The sequence below is a fragment of the Dioscorea cayenensis genome, chromosome 13 (assembly GCF_009730915.1).
Source record: "Dioscorea cayenensis subsp. rotundata cultivar TDr96_F1 chromosome 13, TDr96_F1_v2_PseudoChromosome.rev07_lg8_w22 25.fasta, whole genome shotgun sequence".
Classification (NCBI taxonomy): domain Eukaryota; kingdom Viridiplantae; phylum Streptophyta; class Magnoliopsida; order Dioscoreales; family Dioscoreaceae; genus Dioscorea; species Dioscorea cayenensis.
In genome coordinates this window covers 6731262-6752064 of record NC_052483.1, presented here as the reverse complement: position 1 = coordinate 6752064, position 20803 = coordinate 6731262, and the positions used below count along the sequence as shown (strand labels likewise).

The 20803-nt window shown below is 34.6% G+C and overlaps 1 protein-coding gene across 1 annotated transcript; it reads right to left on the bottom strand.

Annotated features, from left to right (window-relative positions):
• Positions 1-142: 142 nt before the first annotated feature.
• On the bottom strand, positions 143-20608 carry LOC120274990 (valine--tRNA ligase, chloroplastic/mitochondrial 2). Its single transcript, XM_039281515.1, is given in 27 exon segments — positions 143-278; positions 734-900; positions 1007-1079; positions 1207-1308; positions 1435-1539; positions 1990-2137; positions 3590-3702; positions 3777-3827; positions 4956-5093; positions 5193-5303; positions 6490-6604; positions 7278-7367; positions 8208-8428; positions 8689-8805; positions 8896-9013; positions 9126-9274; positions 10329-10412; positions 11193-11268; positions 12951-13018; positions 15051-15103; positions 16930-16983; positions 18107-18198; positions 19078-19172; positions 19549-19632; positions 19869-19995; positions 20092-20173; positions 20260-20608. Coding segments are annotated over 27 exon segments (2910 nt in total). The 5' UTR covers positions 20402-20608; the 3' UTR covers position 143.
• Positions 20609-20803: the final 195 nt, after the last annotated feature.

Below are 20803 nucleotides of genomic sequence, written 5' to 3'. Positions count from 1 at the left end.
TCATCAAATTTCATTCAAGAATGAAATAATTAATTTTCCATCTGATATGATATGTTGTTTTTTTTCTAATTTATTAATGTTTTATATATGTTGACATAGCTTATCCACATTTTTCAAATAAGTAAATAGATATTACAAAATAGTCAGGGTGATGTGGCAGCTGTTGCTGTTGATTGGAGAAGAGCAAGACGGTTTCTAGTGAGAGCAATCTTCTCCTCAGCTTCATTGGCTTTTTCACGAACTCCGCGAACAACTTCGTCAGGTGCCTTCTCTACAAACTACACCAACGTCCACACACACACTACTTGTCAGTGTTCATCATCTTCAAATCAATCACTACTATTTTCATCATATATCTATCTACATGCTGCACTATTTATTAAATATGAATATTGGAACATGACTGGATCTATGCAAATACAACACTATTTATTATAAAATTGATCATACATCAATATGTTATGTATCTAAATGTCATTCAAAAAAGAAATAATTTTTCATTAGCGATTGACCTGTCAACCAAGTGTCAACACTACTAGCAGCCCCTACTATTCGCATAATGTGTTGTGTGTGATATAATCTGCTATTGCAATGATTCCATTGTATTCATGAGGTAACAACAATAATAATAACAACGAAAGCAAACAAGTTAAGGACGGATACTATTATTATTATTATTATTATTATTATTTTTGACAAAGATGGATACACTACTAGTTAAGAGTTTTCTTACACTAGGAGCACTGAGGCGAGCAATGAGTGTGTCGTATTCTGACTGCATTTTAGAAAGGCGTTTTGAGAGTCGTTGAACTTCTGCTGATATATCCACCATATCTGCAAGAGGAAGATATGCCTCCAGACCTTCTCCAGCCACAAGGTGAACAGATTGCTCCCCATAATCTAAAGATGAGGCAGCACATCACATTCTTTAGTAACAACAAACAATTAGAAGCAAATTTGACCAGTGAACGGAAAAAAAAAAAAGAAAAAGGAAACTCAAGAGGACCTGGAGGAGATTCTCTGAAATGAACATTTTGTAGGTCGAGTCTTGACAACAAAGCCAAAACCTGTTTCTCTTCCTGTTACAGAAACCATGTATGGCATAATGATCAAAACAGGGAATTTCACACACTCAAAATGTGCAGATATGCCTTTCTTCAAAATGATTGGCAGTCAATTTATGAAACCAATCAGCAAAGTACTCACAGAAATGTATCCAAGGACATCAGTTGCTGCAACAATAGATGCAGAAATACGTTTTGCTGGTTCTACTGAATACTCTGCTCGTGCATTTCGGATTGATCTAGTCTGGAAACATATATACCACACATATTCAGGAATGGAAATGTTACACAGAAGAACAAGACTGCAAAAAAGTAATCTCACTTGAAAGAAAACAATTCATTGGAAATTAAGCTCATTGATTAAACTCACCAAAGCCTGCAAATTTTCAAATCTTTTAATGGACTTAGCATCCCTCGCAAGAGATGTCCTAGGCCAAGGAGAAACCATAAGAGCCTCCCTTCGATATGGGAGAGCCTGCAGGTAGCATTGTACAAGAAAAATAAAAAATAAGAAAACTAAGATGATAGCAAATAATAGGAACTAGAGAAGATAAACTTGCATTAAGGAAGTTTTGTAAATATCGTACCCAACTGCAGAAGAATTTATTATGAAAAACTTAAAAATTTTCAACAAAATCTTACTACTTTGATCAACAGGTAATAACAGAAAGTGAAGATACAAAAAAATACTGCATGATTTTTGTCATGAATCATGGACACACCATTGGAATGTCCACATGCGCACACACAAACGAAGGTACCACTTAAAAAATTCATTTAAATAATAACATCTATAGCCTGAACACATCAGGTTTGTAGCTACACAGCTTTCAAACATACTGTCAACATCAGAAGAGCGCAAAAAAATATAATCATAAAAGCCAAGATATTAAAGCTAGCAAGTTTGCATCTCAAGAGTTCATACCTGCCATAATTCCTCAGTAACGAATGGCATGAAAGGATGTAACAACTTCAATATATTCTCAAACACATATAGAAGAACAATTTTTGATATAACAGCAGCAGATTCATTCTCTGAGTGGTAAAGCCGTGTTTTGCTAGCTTCTATATACCTATTAATCCAGTGAAAGACGTTTATCAGCATAGGACAGAGCACCTTAATCTAGCTCTAAGCAAAAAAGTAGCATTGCAAATAGATACTAGGAAGGTGAAGGTCAAATACAATTAATTTCGAGTTAAAAATCTTATAATAGAGACTACAGCTCATATGTATATCAATCAGAAACTAGAAAGTGGAAGTTCTCAAGCATTGGCTTGTTAGGAAACCTTGGGCTTGCCTTCCGAAATTTGAAACTGCAAAGCACATTTTAAGCTGAGATCAATATCATTGTGCAGTCACAAATACTGAATTTTGGATTACATCATATTCCTGTGAGCCAGTAATACTAGACAAAAGAAAATACTACTCATTCCCTGCTCAAAATTTGTCCATCACTAAAGAAATCTAGTTCTAAATTTCACCGACTTCAACCTCCCCTTTTTGTTTATGCTCTTTCTGAGGAATTGCGAGTGCGAAATTCTTGAATGCAAAGCTAAGGCTTCAAGTACTAAGACAAGTCTTGTTTGAAGACCAGCTAACTTTTGTGACAGGTGCCTCACTTGCCCAGATGTGGAGCAGACTCATTGATCGCTGATCAGGTTGAGACTTCTTAACTCATGGTTAATATGCTTCAAGTAAGTAATTCGGCAGGGATGAGGACTTCATACAGAATAATTGATCAACTCAATTCTAGAATCTAATAAATAAAAGTTCAGGCAGTTGTTTTGTTTATTAAATTTGAAATTAATGCTTAATTCAATTCTGTTGTAGTTTGAAAATTTCAATACACCTAAGATTAATAATCATAATAACATTTGCTTAGCCAGTCTTTCTGTGTCGCACAAGCAAGCACAATATTGATGAATCTGCAACATGATTACAGTATATATATATTTTTTCAATAGACAAATTACAAAATTGAAAACATTTTTAATAATAATCATGGGAGCAATGTCAAGATTTATGTATAGAAAACTTCATGAAACGCACCAGGACCAATAAAAAACCCAAAGATGTTTCACTCATCAGTTTCAAGTCAGACACAAGTCTGCAGTTGCCTGATAAAGCATAGTTATACAATCAACAGATCATATGGATAGGCTGCAACATATGCGAATCCATAAGCCAATAATCAACACTTCAATCAAGTTTTGGCTTACTTTTCACTTTGTTCCATGGTACATGTGGCAATCAAATCTAACATGTGATTCAAGAAAATATGATGCAAACTAAACACTCATTGACATGAGTGAGAAAAGATCATCTAGACATTCTTCAACGTATGTGTATCACTAGCTGACTGAGACATCTACTCTACTTTTCAGCTGACTCAATTTATTGAGTCATGATGCATGATATCATTAACTCTAAAGCGCGATGGCAGAGTTAATGCAAATGAAAACCCACATGTTTCATTGTTTAACAAACTTTACAGATGTACATGATAGTCATATATGCATCTTACCAATCAGCAAAATCACCCCAGAAAAAACTGTAGATCTCTCTGCCAGCATCCCCAAAGAAAAACTTGTCATAGCTTGTGGTTACAGAGTCAATGAGCTCATGAAGTTTAGATACCTACAATTAAGCATTTCTAAGTGGTTGACAGGTACATTGCAATAAATAAGAGGCCAATGACAAAGGAAACTTACCACCCAGCATTCTGGTAATGGTAGGTTCAGAAGAGAATCTTCTGCATCAAACTGAAATGGTATGATAATATAAGTCCTAAATGATGGTATTAATGGATAAGAGACTCAGCACAAAAAGTACAAGGAGTTTTAGACAGAAAATTTATGTTTTATTCCTTTTCATAAATTGATAATATTTCTAGTTTCTCACAGTTAAGGTGACTCAAGCACATTGGCAGATAATTTAGGAAAATTTTGGCATCATAGTTTGGCCCATGAAATTAAACCTTCTGAATCATCTTCCTGAGCACCTGAACTAGCAGAAAAGAATAAAACTTCAGCAGGTGATCATTGGGTATACTCTATGAATTGGTTGGTTTTGTCTTCATGAGATATGAAGACTGTGCATATCCAGAAGTTGAAACATATCAATATATTTTTGCAAGATGCCCCAATGTCAAATGAAACAGCTATCACCAATTTCAGATATCACAGCTTAAAATATTGAGCATGGTTAGAATATTTTTCATCTAAAAACGCAACTTTCTGCTTACTATGCAAGTGAAATGCAATTGAGTTGAAAATTTTCACAACTGATAGTCAATGACCCACAGGAGAAATAAAGAGCTAAACATAAAACATGTCACAATTTCATTAGCTCAAATGGTGGCCAACCAATTATGGGTCGAGGGCAATACAATGGCTAACACTTCAAGCAAGTGGTTCAAGAGGGTGTTATGGATTTAAGTATGATATTGTGGTTATTTTATTAAACAATCCGCGAGATCCCAAAAGAACTATGAAAAGATCCATATAAATGTTTATCACTCAAAGATTCAATGGAGTTTGCATTCAGTTTCTAGCAAATTTCTGCATTCTATCTGTAAGGTTGGGAAGGCTAAAAATTGTGTGCATGCAAGTTGATGGCCCTAATACTGTGGTATTTCTCAATTTCACTGAAAAAGAGGAATTACTAGTTCAGTATGACACACATTTTTTTTTTCCTTTTTGAAGAGAATATATTAACGGATGCACAGAAAATTTTATGTAATTTTTTACTGTAAGAAAAAATATGGTGGACATGAATAATTTTTTTTTTAAGAACTACAATAGCACTAGAATTGATGCATATCAGCAGACTCCACAACCTGCTCACATATTTTGAGCACCACCACACAAGTAAACCAAGAAAAAACGGACCTTGTATGCCAATAAACTGTCCCATGCAGACCTATCTGATTCACTAGGCAGATTCTGTAATACAAACTTGCCAGCATTCCACAGCTTGTTAGTGAAAGCCTTGTTAGAGGTCAATCTCTCAGTGGACAGATTAAGGTCCTGAAATAATACCATAAGAAAAAGGAGAAATTCTTTTACAAGCCTCTTTCCCCCCTCAAATTAGAAAGATTAACAAATAAAAATTTTGAGGGAAGAAACCTGGCCAGCTGTCCCCAAAGAAAGAGTGAATCGTAAAGCATCTGTGCCATATTCCTTAATAGTATCAATAGGATCTATCACATTTCCCAATGATTTTGACATTTTTCGTCCCTGAACAACATACCCACAAAACAAGTTATTGAATCGCTGAAGACAGGTTAATTTTGAAGCATCCAATCACAGAGGGGAAGTAAATCACAAAATACATTCATGGAGGTAAAATGCACATTGAAGCTGATAAATATCAGGTCAAAGCATTACATCTATGTAGCTAGGAGCATTTGAAAGCAAGTAGATCGAACACATTTACAGACATGACATTACCTTAGGGTGGATGGATGGGCAGCATGAAGAATGCACTTAAATAAAATAGTATAAATACTAATAAACTATACATACTGTAAGAAAAAATGGAACCATAATACTATGTTTCCTTATAGTGAAGAGTAACACATATTATTAGTATAAAGAAAAGAATCACACATTAGTGAACAATTCAACAAAACAAATCTCCAAAACAACTCAACTCATATCATAAAATAGAGTTGAATAAACATCGATATATTTAGGGATGATTCATTATCTCTAAAAAAATCAATTAGGACTTGCTCTACCGAAAGGCAACTAGTCAAGGGACTTTGAGAAATACAAGAGTAAGAATAGTTTTAAATCCATGTGAATTAGGATTGCATTTGGTTGAGTCGCAGAGTTTCTATACAGAAACATGTCTGATTTTCACTTCATAAATTAACTGGGGTTGGGTATTATACCAAAAAAAAGTGTACCAATGATTCTTCGATTGTGTACGGGAAAATAAGAATAAGGTCATGTAATTCCATCTATGAAGATTTATTGGGGTTGTCAATTGACCAAGCTGCATTGAGAGGCCTAAAAAGCCACAGGGAAAGGCCTATAAAATTCAGGCTTCTAGTTGGGCCCCAGAAGGTTATTGAAAACTAGAATAGTTCAGAACAGAAAACCAAGTTTGACAGAATATTTTGATAGAAAAAGCTTGCTTCATGTGGGGCACAGGTTGAGCAAAGTATGGATGCAAGGCACCAGAAAAATTGTAGAGGAGCTATACAGGTCGACAACTAAACTATCTTAGAAAAGCATATCAATGTAAAATTTCAAGAACTATATCTTATCAAGTAAAACTAAGGTTAGTGTCTAAATTTGAACATCAATGAAAATTATTGGCATCAAAATCATCATTTTAAGCAGAGAAAAGTTATACATAAACATATTTCAAGGGAACAAGAAAAAGGAAAATGCAACTTATATTGTTCATCAATACTTACTTGAGAATCTGGATAAGTCCATGCAAATACACAAAGGAAAAGGGGGTGGTACCCGTGAACTCAATCCCCATCATTACCATCCGAGCTACCCAAAAGAATAAAATGTCATGTCTGTCCAAACAAAGCAGTAAGGTAAGTCTTCATATATAGCTTCTCAATTCTAGAAGAAAACACAATTTAACATCTTGGAAATCCTCTGTGACAAGAAAAATTCATCCATAACAAAGAGAAAAAGCAATTCAGAATTTAATAACTTGATCAAGGAAATAAATAGTCCTAACACATGTATTACTGCTAACCACAAAATTAAAGAAAAAAGGGAAGAACATCTACAAGCTTCTGTAATTAAATTAACTTACAGAAGTGTTTATAGATTTTCATTTTGGATACAACTATAGATAGGTCTTTAAAGAACTCATTAAGAGAAAGCAATGATAGCAAATAAACATGTCAAAAAAAGAAGGAATTCATCCTTAAAAAAAAGGCAAATATACATTTTAAAATATTCTTTAGCAAGTCAGAACAACCCTGAATATAGAAGAAAAAAAATTCAACTTTCAGTATAAATCATAGAAATTTAACAAATTAACATCATTGATGATATTTATTTTCCAACTCTCCACAGTGGAGATGGTACCATCAATCATTTTTGCTATCAGCTTAAGCACCAAATAATATGCATCAGAATAGATAGACTTGGTATTGACAAATCCAAGTTAAAATGTGTTGCCCAGTGTGGCATCGTGCCTGACATTAACACCATAAACAAGTGTGAAGAACAAACCCAGTCTCAAGGATAGTTGTTGGATAAAACTGCTTGAAATCTTCGGAGGATACATCTGGCCAACCAAGTGTACTAAAAGGCCATAAGCCGCTGAAAAATAAGCAGAACAACAGCATGCAGTAAATATTCATATTCAGCAAGTATACACTCATATTCTTTTACTTTAGCATAGAGTCAGACAAAGCATGATTAAACATCGTTTGCACATAGAATAAAGTCAGAAAGATTGAGATACCATGGATATCTTTTGCCAACCCAGAATAGCAGCAAGAGCAGCAAAACTGAGTTAGCTATTGCAGTCAAACTTCTCTAAATCAAAGCTTGAACAAGCTATTATTATCGCTAGGTGAGCAACTAATCGAAATTGACAAAGGATTTATGCTAGTTTAATGATCAATATAGCAAAATGACAATATGACCTGTGATTTTAGCATGTTTAGCAACACCAAATGTAATCATTGTACTTTGATGCTCCTAGTAGCTAGTACTAATCCAAGTTTATTCTTAGACAACTATCAAAACACAATTTCTTACAGAAACACTTCTAGGCATCCAGGATAATTTTATGAAAATTCATAACATAAAACCTATTACACCATCCTCAAAAGTTCAATATCAGCTAAGTTTATATATTACTAATTTATTATAAAATAGCAGCCGCAACAGAATATTTTAAGATCAACCAACTACTAGAAGTTATAACCATTTGTCTACAAGATAAACATGTTTAAGGGACATGAATAGTCAGGCTCATATTCAAGGTAGCCCAAACCAAGTATAATGAAAATGAGTGATTTGACTTACTTTCATGCATTTCATGAGTGTATGTGTTTAGTATCGAGATAAAAGCAGAGCCTCATTTCATGATTACAATGCTTGTATAGGAATAAGTAACAACAAGCCTGTTAACTTAAATGCTACAAAACATACCTCGAAAACCATGTGTCGAGAACATCAGGATCTTGATAAATTTCAACAGATTTCCCATACTTTTCACGAGCTTTTGCATGTGCTTCGTCAGAATTTCGAGCTACTATATACTCTTCATCACCATCTTTGCCCACAACATACCAAACAGGTATTCTGTGTCCCCACCATAACTGTCTACTTATACACCAGTCCTTTATGTTTATCAGCCAATGCTTATATGTCTACAAGTACAGCCCACACAAGAAATTCAGCTGATCAACAGGAGACTATTCTTTTTCAAGAAAAAAAAAGACCAAGCTTTGAGAGCAAATCATCATTTAGAGGAGGAAGCCTCCCCTGAAAGAACAAGGAGCATTATGGTTGCAGGCTAAGGCCCACACAAGGTTTGTTTAGTGAATACCCGGAAGAATGGGAATGAAGAACTCAAAAGCATAAAGGCTTTAGCAGAATAACTACCAATCCATATGTATGAAAAAAATACCTTTTCAAATCTCTCGGGAAGAATGGTTAGCTTTCCCTCCTCAACAACTTGAAGAGCCTTCTCAGCTAATGGTTCCATGGTGACAAACCACTGCTTGCTTATTAGAGGTTCTATAACCTAATCAGAAAATAAAAGCATGTCAGAACAAGAATATTACAATACAGTAAGTTATCTGCATGAGTTGAACCTAAATGGTAGGTATCATACTTCACCACCACGCTGTGATCTGGGAACTCGTAGAGTATGAGATTCCTTCTTGACTGCCAGGTCTGTCTCTTCAAGCTCAGACCATAACTTCTTTCGAGCCTCAAATCGGTCTAGTCCACTAAGAAAGGCAACAAATTAATCTTGGGTAGTTTCAAAGGAAAAATGAATTCCATTCATAAATTGATGGAGCACATGTCAATCATTGTGTATTATACTGCAAGAAGTCTTACGAGAACAAGCCAGCGACTTCATTTAGTGTTCCATCTTTGTTCATAACATTGAGTATTGGCAGACCAAGCTTTCTAGCAAGATGGTAATCATTGTGATCATGCCCAGGGCTGATCTTCAAAACGCCAGTTCCAAATTCTTTATCTACATACTGTGATTTCACTTAAAAGATTAGGAACTAGATTTGAAAACAAAACAATGCATATAAAGCTGTCTTGAGGATATTTTACAAGTTATTCAAAAAAAAAAAAGTTTCTTGAAAAGATGTTCCTCAACTTCTTTACAGATAAGTGTTAATATTTGTATAGGAGGCCTGGAATTTTGAGCACAAGCCTCAATTTGAAGTTTTGACACAGAACAACACTTCGGAGTAATTCAAAAGTGTGATAATTACGTTGTTGAACAATATCAACCATTCCAAGTAACCAGTTAAAAAATAATTTCCACAAACTTCCATTCAGGTGCCACACTTCAACACATAGGTCATTGACAAATGCTTAAACTTATTGAGCCATGTTATCATACTTTCTCCAAACATGCGACAATCATACGCATGTCAGTCCAGTGTTATAGACAAGATTGTTATGATCAACAGAGTGAATCTCCTAGTGGAGCATCAACATCCTAAACGCTTCGCCTCGATCTCCCAATAAAAATTAGAAGCTAGAAGTACATGCCTTATAGTTTCCATGCCCTTTCTCAAAATTCAACAGATTAAACAATAAAAGCTTCAAATGAATGAGAGTATGCTTATGTGGTCTGTACTGCACATATAAAGAAATTGACATCTTCGATTTGTGATGAAAAATTTCCATTCATAAAAAGAAGTTTACATTTACAAAAAAGGTCAAAACACATAGGGTCCAGTGCAAATAAGGATGATTCATGCTAGTTCCTTATCAAAGTGCAAGCCAATATTCAATAAAGCTTCAGATGCATTAAATTATTACTTAACAATCTATGTTGCACATAAAAAGAAATTAACAATTTCCATCAATCATGGAAACTTATAATTCACAAAGAACCAACTTTTGCTGATTAAACAAATTCCAACAGCATATAATGCTGCAACATATGGTGTCATTTTAGTTGTAGTACACACAGTGCTCTGCCACATTATCGAAATTAAGAGCTAAGGAACACAATATACTCCATATTATGCATGTATATTCAGTAATAACTCATTAAGCAATATAGAGTCTTACTCGATCAGCGATTATAGGAACATGCCTGCCATATGTCATAGGGACAATAACCTGTCTTCCTATGTACTTAGAGTAGCGTTCATCCTGCACAATTAATAAAAACATTATATACTTATTTAAATTGGAGATGCCTACACACACACACACACACACACACATACAAATTTAAGCCAGAAGTACATCCAGAGGTAGTGCAACTCGACATGAACCAGAATTCTGCTTAATCAACAATTATGGAGATGGAAGTAAACAAACTTATGGAATATGAAAGACAAGAAAAAAGACAAGAACTACTGCAGAACTGTATTGATGGCTATGTCAAGTAATCCATGGATGAAAAATGGCTTCCTGATACAGGAGGATTCCACAAGGCAAATGTATGCAAATTGGCCACACAAGCAAACAAAGAATTTCCTTGTATTGAACCAATGAACCTAAGATGCAAATGACCAATCTGACCGATGTGCCAAATTCACAACCCACCCCCTCCCTTCCTTCCCACCATACTTTTTCTTTAGCAAATTCTCAAGTAATCAATGGAAAAAAATAGCACTTTAATAATTTAATTTCACTGGAAGAAGAAGATTAAACACTGTGGCCTTGGTGCCAATTTGAGGTAGATTATACATCAGATACGCAAACTGACTAACAGAATTTGGAAAAACCTATGTCAAACAGGGCAAAACCGAACATGCATGACATAATAACAAAACTAACCTGCTAGTAAACCAATTCATGCAAAAGTATTAAAAAAAAAAGATGTGGTTTTATCTTCATATATGCCATTGGAAAACATAATGTATCAAAAGAAACAAGTAATTCCAGCATGTGGAACTACTGGTTCACAAAGAATTCCAATCACACCTCAGGATGCACAGCAACGGCTACATCACCAAACAATGTCTCAGGACGAGTGGTTGCTATCGTCAACCAGTCACTCCTGTATCATGAATACCATGAAATTTTGAAATCAGTACAGACAACTAAATACAAGAGCAGTCACAGAAAATAAAAATGGTAATCTCTACAGGCTGCAATCTTTCTACAAGAACAAAAAATAGAATTTCAGCAGCAGGGATCATCACTTCAGCATAGTATCCCAGTACAGTTGATTTCGTGTTTTAAAAGATATTGCCATTGTCATATTGTCTCATTTACTTTGAGCCCTAAGTCTTGGTCCTATTCTCTAATCTTAATTTTCTCCTCAATATAGATATGCTCCTCTTTTATTCTTCTTTCTCTACTGCAGGCAAGCAACACAGAGACTGACAGGCTGCAGTCCAGTTTTTTGAGATACAGGCCTCCAACTAGGAAGTTGCTCTAACAAAGACGGACAAGGACATATGAGTGCTTGTTGTAGCATCAGATGCTCTAATTCTTGGAATGCATTTATTTGCTAACTAATTACAATGTCTTTTTGGTATAAGTCAGTGCTTTTTGAACAATGTAGTTGAAGACAAAAACTAACTTCTATTTAGAAAATTTTCAGCCAACTTGTAAATAAAATTGTAGAATCACAATCAAAGCCAATAAAAGAACTATGCTTACCTTGAACCCATAATTGACCAGATTAACTGAAATTTTAGTTGGCTAATTCGGTTTTCAGTTTACATGATCAGTTCAGCATCCATTTCATACAAAACAAAACCAAAATTTTTCATTTTGAAAAATAACCGACCAAACCAACAGACTGCACACCCTTGTTGCAACTCTGATGATAACTTTCTCCCATTTCTCATAACGCTGCCCTCCAATCTCCGTAGTATTGCCTAATAGCAACTGACAATGTATCCAAGTGCCAAATCCCTTGGGAGAAAAGCACCCATACAATCACACACTCACTGCGTCCATCTTGGCAATCTGAAAACTCTCTTCTGTTGCCTCCAACTAGCCCTCCGACCCGGGATCATTTTTTATCATTCACTTTATTTAGTTTCTCTCCTTACCAACAAAAATGTACTTTGTCCTTACTATTGATTTTTTATTAGTTTACCATGTTAGTAGTTCAACCTTGAGGGATATGCATCAACTTGCAGTACTTCAAGATGGTTGTCTTCTATATATCCAATTGATCAATTTCAATCTTGTTCATTTAATTATAATGCAAAAACATATATGAATAAGGGCAAGCAGTAGCATAACTTAGCATATGAAAAGGAAAAGAAAAGAAGTGGCTGAAGATTGCCATACAGTTAGCACAATAATAAACTGACATGAAAGTTACATTGCAAGATAGTCAATTTTCTCATTATATTACGAATTATTATCCTGACTAATAACCAAAATACAATTTTTCTCAAGATACTCACCTGTCTTATTTTATCCCAGCATATTTGCATCTATGTTCAATAATTTCTAGTTAAAAAACAGCTGACACCAAAACCATGATTGACCAAAAAAAAAAACACTTCATAGTGTTGTCCATCTACTCCAATTAATGCTAACATAAGCGACAAAGATGCATATGAGGAAAAATAAATGCAGGTCAGCAAGCTGCCAATGACGTGCTAACAGATGAAGATGCAATGAAGTATGAAGATGATCCAAATTGTTTCTAGAACACAGTTGAACAAGGTGAGGAAGGCATCATTCAATGTTTATGGAAATTCATATAGAAAATACCTCGAACCTCCAGCTATACGATACTTGATGAAATACAATAAACCAGGCTCTTCAGAGTACTCAACTTCCTGTGGATTTGTAAGAAATGTATAACATTGGTTATTGAACTAAATTTGGTGAATAGCCAACTCATATGGTCAAAGGAGTGGAAGATTTGGATACCATTAAAAGAATGTAAATATACGCAAGATAACATGAAAATACTATTAAAGCATTTCTAACTTTTGTCCACAAAAAGAAAGATGAACAGTTCAGAGAACAATGAGAACTAAAACTCATTAAAATGTTTCAAGCCAAAACTTGATTCCTTGCACTAGAAAATAATATGCAATGTCATATTTCCCATATAACTTCCAAATGCACATCATCTCTAATTCAACATTCACAAAAATAAGTAAAAAGAACAGTGCACAGAACAGTAAGTGGATAAGTGAATTATGTGATTATTCTAATGAGACTCAAGTTAATATTATAAAATTAAATTTCATAAAAATAAAATAAAACAAAAAATAAAAAAAAACAAGTCACAGGAGGGACAGATGCATAAATCAAAGCTCAGAAGTCAGGACCTTTCTGCTATCCCTTACCTTTTTACCGCTAATCAAAGGCATTGTCAAGCAATTGACCTATGATGAGCAAATGAATAGAAGTGGGCCACTGATTGTTATTTAAGGAAAATCCTACCAATTTAATATACATGGCACTGTCTCAGCTTCACCATGCCCAGTCCACCAAATAATGGCAAATGAAGAATCAAATAAAAAAGATGTTTATGGTGATGCGATTAGGGTTTCTAGAACCAGATCATTCGATAATATATAATACTGGATTTTGTTCCCTCTTGTGATGCTCAAGATTCAATGAAATAACCCATTTATAGGTTATTCTTTTCTTAACCTCCGCATCTTCCTGAGTTGTAATTGATCCCTCCAAACAACTCCTCATTCAATCCGTTTACCTGACTCATTGGCATGGGTGTGTTTCATTTAAAAGTTTAATAGATAACAATATGAGAAAATCAGAAAATATATATATATATATATAATTATTCTGATTCTCTCATTTTTGAATTTTTTTCATAAAATAAAATAAATCTTCTCTAACTGTTTTCCTTTTTGTTCACCACAATAAATAGAGTTTCAGGAACATATCACTGATATTCCATGCAAAATTACAGGAATTTAATAACACAATTCACCAAATGCGGGTGGTATCAATTATTTGAAAAGGAAAACATGACCAGTAAAACCACCTTCGGCAACAAAAAGATAAGATGACCAACCAACCTCTGAGCACTGCTGGTGAGAAAACCTACCAAATTCAAAGGCATGCTCTTGGGTTCTTTAATCTTGGCAGGGTCTAAAAGACCAACAATTCATTCACTATTATTACATTTTTATATTTTAACCAGAAAAATCAGGCTGTATCCATAAAGCCCATTCGTACAAACAGAATCATGACTAAGCAGAGATTTATGTCAGGCATAGAGTGGATATGCATTCCCACTTGATTGGTCGTTTGGAACAATATGACAAGTCTCTTTCTGACTTCAGCACATCAGCATGCTGCTCTAACCTTAACATAGTAGTATCACAGATCTTCTCAAGCACAAAATAGTGGCCTCATGGTTATGCCTGTGCATAGTGGCCTTATAGTTATACATATGTTATGTTAAAACACGCACATATACATATGACCGTAACAGATAATCCTCTAAACCAACCATGGAAAGAGACGCATTATGAACCATGTTCAATACCAACACTTCGCATCGGTATATGGTCACTAAATCACCATTTAAGTTTTTAATGGCCAAATATCTTTCACTGGTTCACTAGCCAGCTACCAGTCATTCGAATTTTCGGAAATCTAAATCAAGGAAGGAAAGAATATATAGCTAGATTACTAATTTTATCAAGATCTAGAATACCTAACAAATATGTCAGCAAGCTCCATCACTTCTATTCTTTGAACTTAAAAAAAATTTAGGGTTAAGATAATCATACAATAATCTTATCAAAAGACTTCACTTGCATTTACTAGAACTCACAAAAAAAAAAAGAGTAAAGATCGAATGAATTGAAACCAAAAGTGGCGTACCAAATCAGAGACGGCAGTCTGAAGGTTGGGAGACCAATTGACCATGTATGACCCTGAAAACTTGAAAATAAAAGATGTTTGTGTCCTTCCGTAGACAACCCATGAAAAAGATAATGTAACAAGATGTTTGCTTTTTCATCAGATGTAAAAAAATAACAAACCTTTATTAAAAAAAAAAATCCATAATCCACTATAGTTCATTAAGCTCATAGCCTAGCTTCAAAATTTATCCACATTAGCCACATATGAAGAAGTATGAAACCCTAGATGATGAGGACAGTTTATAAGGATTTGTAGACCACATCTACAATCAAGGTCTGACAAATGTGGTTGCATATTCACACAAGTGCCTGTATACAAAGTACATGTTTAATCACTCAACTTGAATGCAATAAACATTGACTAACTCATTTTTATTGAGTACTAATAAATTTATAGCAGTCACTTCAAATTATTTCCATGATTATTGACTTATGTTTGGAGAATATTTATTATTAATTGAGACTAACATAGTTCTAAACATACTTGTACAAATTTTCAGATCAGAGAACATTTTAAGAGGAAATCATCATCTTTATGCATGCCCATATGTTCCCTTCAAATCATGCATATAAATAATTGTAGTTTGTCAATTTTCTCAATCGCTCTTTGCTCTTTTCTTACATATTTTTGTCAACAATTATTTTCAATCTTGAACCCTTATGCCTAATGGAATTCCTGAACTGCTAGCATGCAAATCATGCATTTTAAACATCAACTCTTGCCTTTTATGGTGCCATGAAATCACAAAATATATGTTAATCAGCAATATTCTGAAGGCAGTCACTCAAGTATCTTGGTTCTCCACCAAAGCAGTATTTGCATTCTAGCTCCTTAGGTGTTGATTATTAATCACTATAGTGTCAGTCAACTGACAAGTATACAATAGGGGCTTTACGGTTGCAATTAGTTGATTAGCACCAACACGGAAGCAAATTCGTTGATTTGTTTCATATAACCAATCCAGCATAACAGAAAGGTAGTATTCAGTGTCCCACTTTTATATCATATGAGAAATATTGTTGACCTTCACAGTAAAAAAAAAAGGGCAAATCGGAACAAAGAAATTGAATGACCTAGCTTTTATTCAACCTGATGGAAGAATAGGAGAGAAATTATTGACAAAACAACAGACCAAGGCATTAACTCTAATTGTAGTCACTGATGTTTAAAATATCCAATAAAGGATGGGTTAGTCTACATGATTTGGATGTTGGATGAACATAAACGGGTCTTTAAGGGAGAAGATTGTATAAGATTGCCAAGAAGTGACCAATGAGAGTATCACTTGCTATGGAAGGGCAAACATTGACATGGAAGAAAGTAACATTTATAGTTGGAGTTAGCATAGGCAAAAAGTAGATTCACTATCCCATGCAAAAATGAAAGACATTGGAGACAGAGAAGATGCTTCCAAAAAACCGAAAAAAAAAATATTTATCTATAAAAAAGATGAATGCCAATGATGATGTGGAAAATGAAAATTAGAGAGAAGAGAAAATAAATCTTCTGACCGATAATTTCATGTCCACCAGCATTGGTACTTTTCTTTTTTCTTCTCTTTTCTTTTTGTGTAAATTAGAAGCTCTAACTGAAGTTATATGACAGAGTCAAGCCCCGTCATCCCTGCTTCTATCATACTAATTACAACTTCAATGAGAACTCTAAACACTAAACATACTTTTTTGTGGCATTGATTAGTAAAGTTTCATAATTGTGAAATAGTAGTTCCATCTCATCTTCTTAGAGATTCAAAATATGTCAGGTATGCATCAGCCTATACATCCATAAAAGACGAAGAAGGAGAAAAAGAAGATGAAATCAGATGTCTAGTCAAAACCTTGATATATTAATCCTTTCTCATGAAGACGGACAAATGCTTCAACAACTGCTCCTGCAATGAAGTAAACAAAATAGTTGGAATTTCAGAATATAAAGATAAAAGCATCATATCAGGAAGGAATGTAGAATTGACTCCCCAAGAAAACACTATGCTTGGATAAGCAAGAATGAATCATTCCTGAAATCATGAGTGGCCTACAATCCTGAAAGACACTTAGAAGAGGTCTATATATTATGTTCTGTATAGAAATGCTTAATACAGCCTTCTATGTCCAGTCCATAAACAAATAATGAAATACATTTGGCAATTATAATGGGCTGGGAAAAACCAATCATTTTAGTTGATATGCCAGAAAGTCAAATGAAAATAAATTTCCATAGAACAAAAACAGCACTTTTTTTATTAATTTTTCTAAACCAAACTGATAAAGCCCACTTCCGTGTATTTTAAAAACCACAAAAATAGCTTTAGATCATGTTTAAAAGTGTCTATTGTTTTTTAAGAGAATAATCTTAGTCAAGCTTTATCTATATCATCTTCAATATCTTCATCAAAAGGACTCATTCAAAATACAAACAGAATGTTCATTCCTTTTAAAATAAAAAATTTTACTTTTCTAATTAATATTAAGTGTTTATTAAAAATGAAGCACTAAATATATTTATTTAAATAGTTAAATTTGGTACAAGAAAGTTGGTGAAATATCCCTGGGGTGTGCAGTTAGAGGGTGCGGGGTAACCCCCCAACTAAACATGCAATACTAGAATGGTTCCCAACTCCCAAGACAGTATTAAGGCGACTGCTCAAGTGATAATTTTACAAATCCAAATCATGGATTAATACAGCCCAGTACTAGCCAAATATACCATGTATAATTAAAAATAATAATAAATAATAATAATGGTAATAGTATATAGCATTAAGAAAAGTAGATCCAAAGAAAATTGCACAAACACATGGATGCTTCGGTGTAAAAAAATGCAACACATAACACACCAGTGGATAAGTTATCCACAATCATTTATGTACCAAAAGGCAGGGAGAATACACAATTTAATAAATATTACTTTAGAAATGTGTAAAGCTAATACCCTAGAATTTTTTTAAAAGTTTTAAAATCTTGTACAAATCTCCATAAACTAATTACTAGAAGAAAAATAGATGACTGCCTTACGACTAAGCTGCTCATCAAGGGTGAAATGTTCCCTACTCCAATCACAAGATGCACCTAATCTCTTTATTTGATTTGTGATAGTTCCACCATACCTGAAAACAAAAGTTCAGCATAAAGTTGGATATACTAAAAAGAACATGTAAAAAGGAATCCAACCTATATATTCCACAACATAGACAATAAAGTGTTTAATATCGGGTAAGTCAATGGGCTAAGTATATAATTCAGTTCAGTGGAGCACACAATGTGCTGCCAGCTCCTGAGACAGTAAGTTATTCATGACAGGGAAACTTCCAAAATATAAGAAAATCTAATGCTATAAGTCAAGTGAATTATTTCGTACTAAAGTTCATAAAGATTCATATAGCAGATAATGATATATTCCTTCACAAAAACTTAAAATTAAGGATCTAAGTTAATAACTAAATAACCATATTAGAAAAAATGTAACCAATTTTCTTTTTTATAACAAGAAGCCAGTTATAAAAGTGTGAGGATGACATCAAAATCTAGAGATACAAGTTACAGCAAACTGATGTTGAATGCTCACCCAAATAACAATAACTCTTCAATGCACCATGTAAGGAACCTTTTGTAGACACTAAAATAAAAATGTGTGCTAATTAATTTCGTTCCAGATAAAAATCAGGGATCAGCTAAATTTATTTAGCAAATGAATAGTTATAAAGTCACCCAGGACTCAAGTGTGCAAAAGCCCTGACAAGCTAAGCCTTCAGCCTATACCTCATGAAAATGAAGAACTAGAAAATAAAATTGAAACACTCATATGATGAAAAGAGACAAAGCTGGAAAGAAACTGTGTGAATTGCAAGCAAAACCAGCAAAAGAAATAAGAACAGAAAATAGTAGGCCTCCAAAATAATAATACATAAAATCATGCTTGTCAAATATGATCAACACTGTGGGCCTACACACAGGAATAAGAATGGAACTAACAAAATGAGGCTTACTTTTCCTTCCACTCCCAAACTTTATCAATGAACTCATCCCTGTCAAGTTCAGTCCTTTTTATGCCTTTGGATGCAAGCATTCTTTCCACAACCAACTAAAATAAAAACAAAGATAATGAGCAAGACTAGTTTATGTATACATGCATTCCCAGAAATCCCAATAAAATTGTTCTCAGAATAGCCAATCACAGGATATGAGCTGTTGTTATGAAACCACTAAATACTACGATCAGAAAAGCTGTACGTAATTCAATCATAAAACAACAGAAAGAATTAAACAGCTCATGATGGAGTTGGCATATAAAAAATAAAGCAGAAGTAAAACAACATGAAAATTACAGGTACACATTCAACCAGGTTCTAGTAACAGGTAAAGATGCAGAAACAAAAATAAGCAAGTATTAAGTTGATGTTCGAGTTATCCAAGCCATACCAGTATACCACAATTACCCAAAGTGATAACTTACTAACCTGAGTAGCAATACCAGCATGATCAGTGCCAGGAATCCATAGCGTAGGCCTTCCCTTCATACGGAAGTATCTAGCCATTATGTCCTGACAATAGAAATTGATTCCAATGCAAGAACATGTAAGTTCTCATAAAATTAAGTATGTGATGGAATCATGTTCAAGAAAATACTCTCACTCAACCCCCCACAAGTAAGTATCTCCTTTTTGTTCTCTTCCACGGTAAAATGGAAATGCAACTCCCCACATGAGATGAAACCGAAATAGACAAAAGAAAAGATTATTTATTCAGTAAAAAGGAAGGCAACAAATAAAAATACAACCTCAAGAGTCACAAACATGGCATGTCCCATGTGAAGTGATCCAGTAACATTCGGGGGTGGCATCGGAATGACAAAAGGGTCTCCTCCCCGGTCAAAGTTTGGCTTGAAATACCCCTGGGATTCCCACCTTGAACACGAAAAAACACTACCTTTAATGATAATTTTCAATCAAAATCAGAAATCATTAAAAAAAAAATCAAGAAAAGGGAGAGGGAAGCGTAACCATCTATAAATGCGCTCCTCGGAAGCAAAGTCGAAGGACTTGGAGGTGGCTGGGGACGTGAACACTTGACAGGCAGACGCGGCTATTGGAGAAGAGGAAGGCAGTAAGGATAAGGGAATATGGAGATGATGGAGGACTTTCTTGGGTGGAAAGAAGAGAGGTGAGTACCTGCGGAGAAGAAGGCGATGCAGCGGTGGCGGCGAAGGCGGAGAGAGCCGCGGGAGAGGAGGAGGGGATTAAGGCGGTAGGCGGAGGAGCAAGAGGAGAGAAGTATAGAGTGATTCGGCACCGCCATGGAAAGGACAAGCATCCTATAGCGGGGAGACACACACACACACACAGAGAGAGAGAGAGAGAGAGAGAGAGAGAGAGAGAGAGAATGGGGGATGGCTTTTGTCTCAGCGCCGGAAGGAGAGAAGTGGCAGGCAGGGGATAAGCAGAGAGCTGGGAACACAGCAGGAACAGGGCGGATGTTGTGCGGAAGTTCTCACTCATGCCCCCCAACCAAATGCGTTAAAATTACTTACCCTGATGTATGAGTGTTTTTTTTTTTAAGGGTTTTTTTTTCTTTATACACTTCACGATTTATGTGTATACACCTTAAAAAACCTTATAAATGCTTTTATCATTCGGGACTAACCTAGTTTTAGTTCAGTAAAATTCTCTAAATAATCCTTTTTCGAATTGTAATAGACTAAAAATAAATAAATTT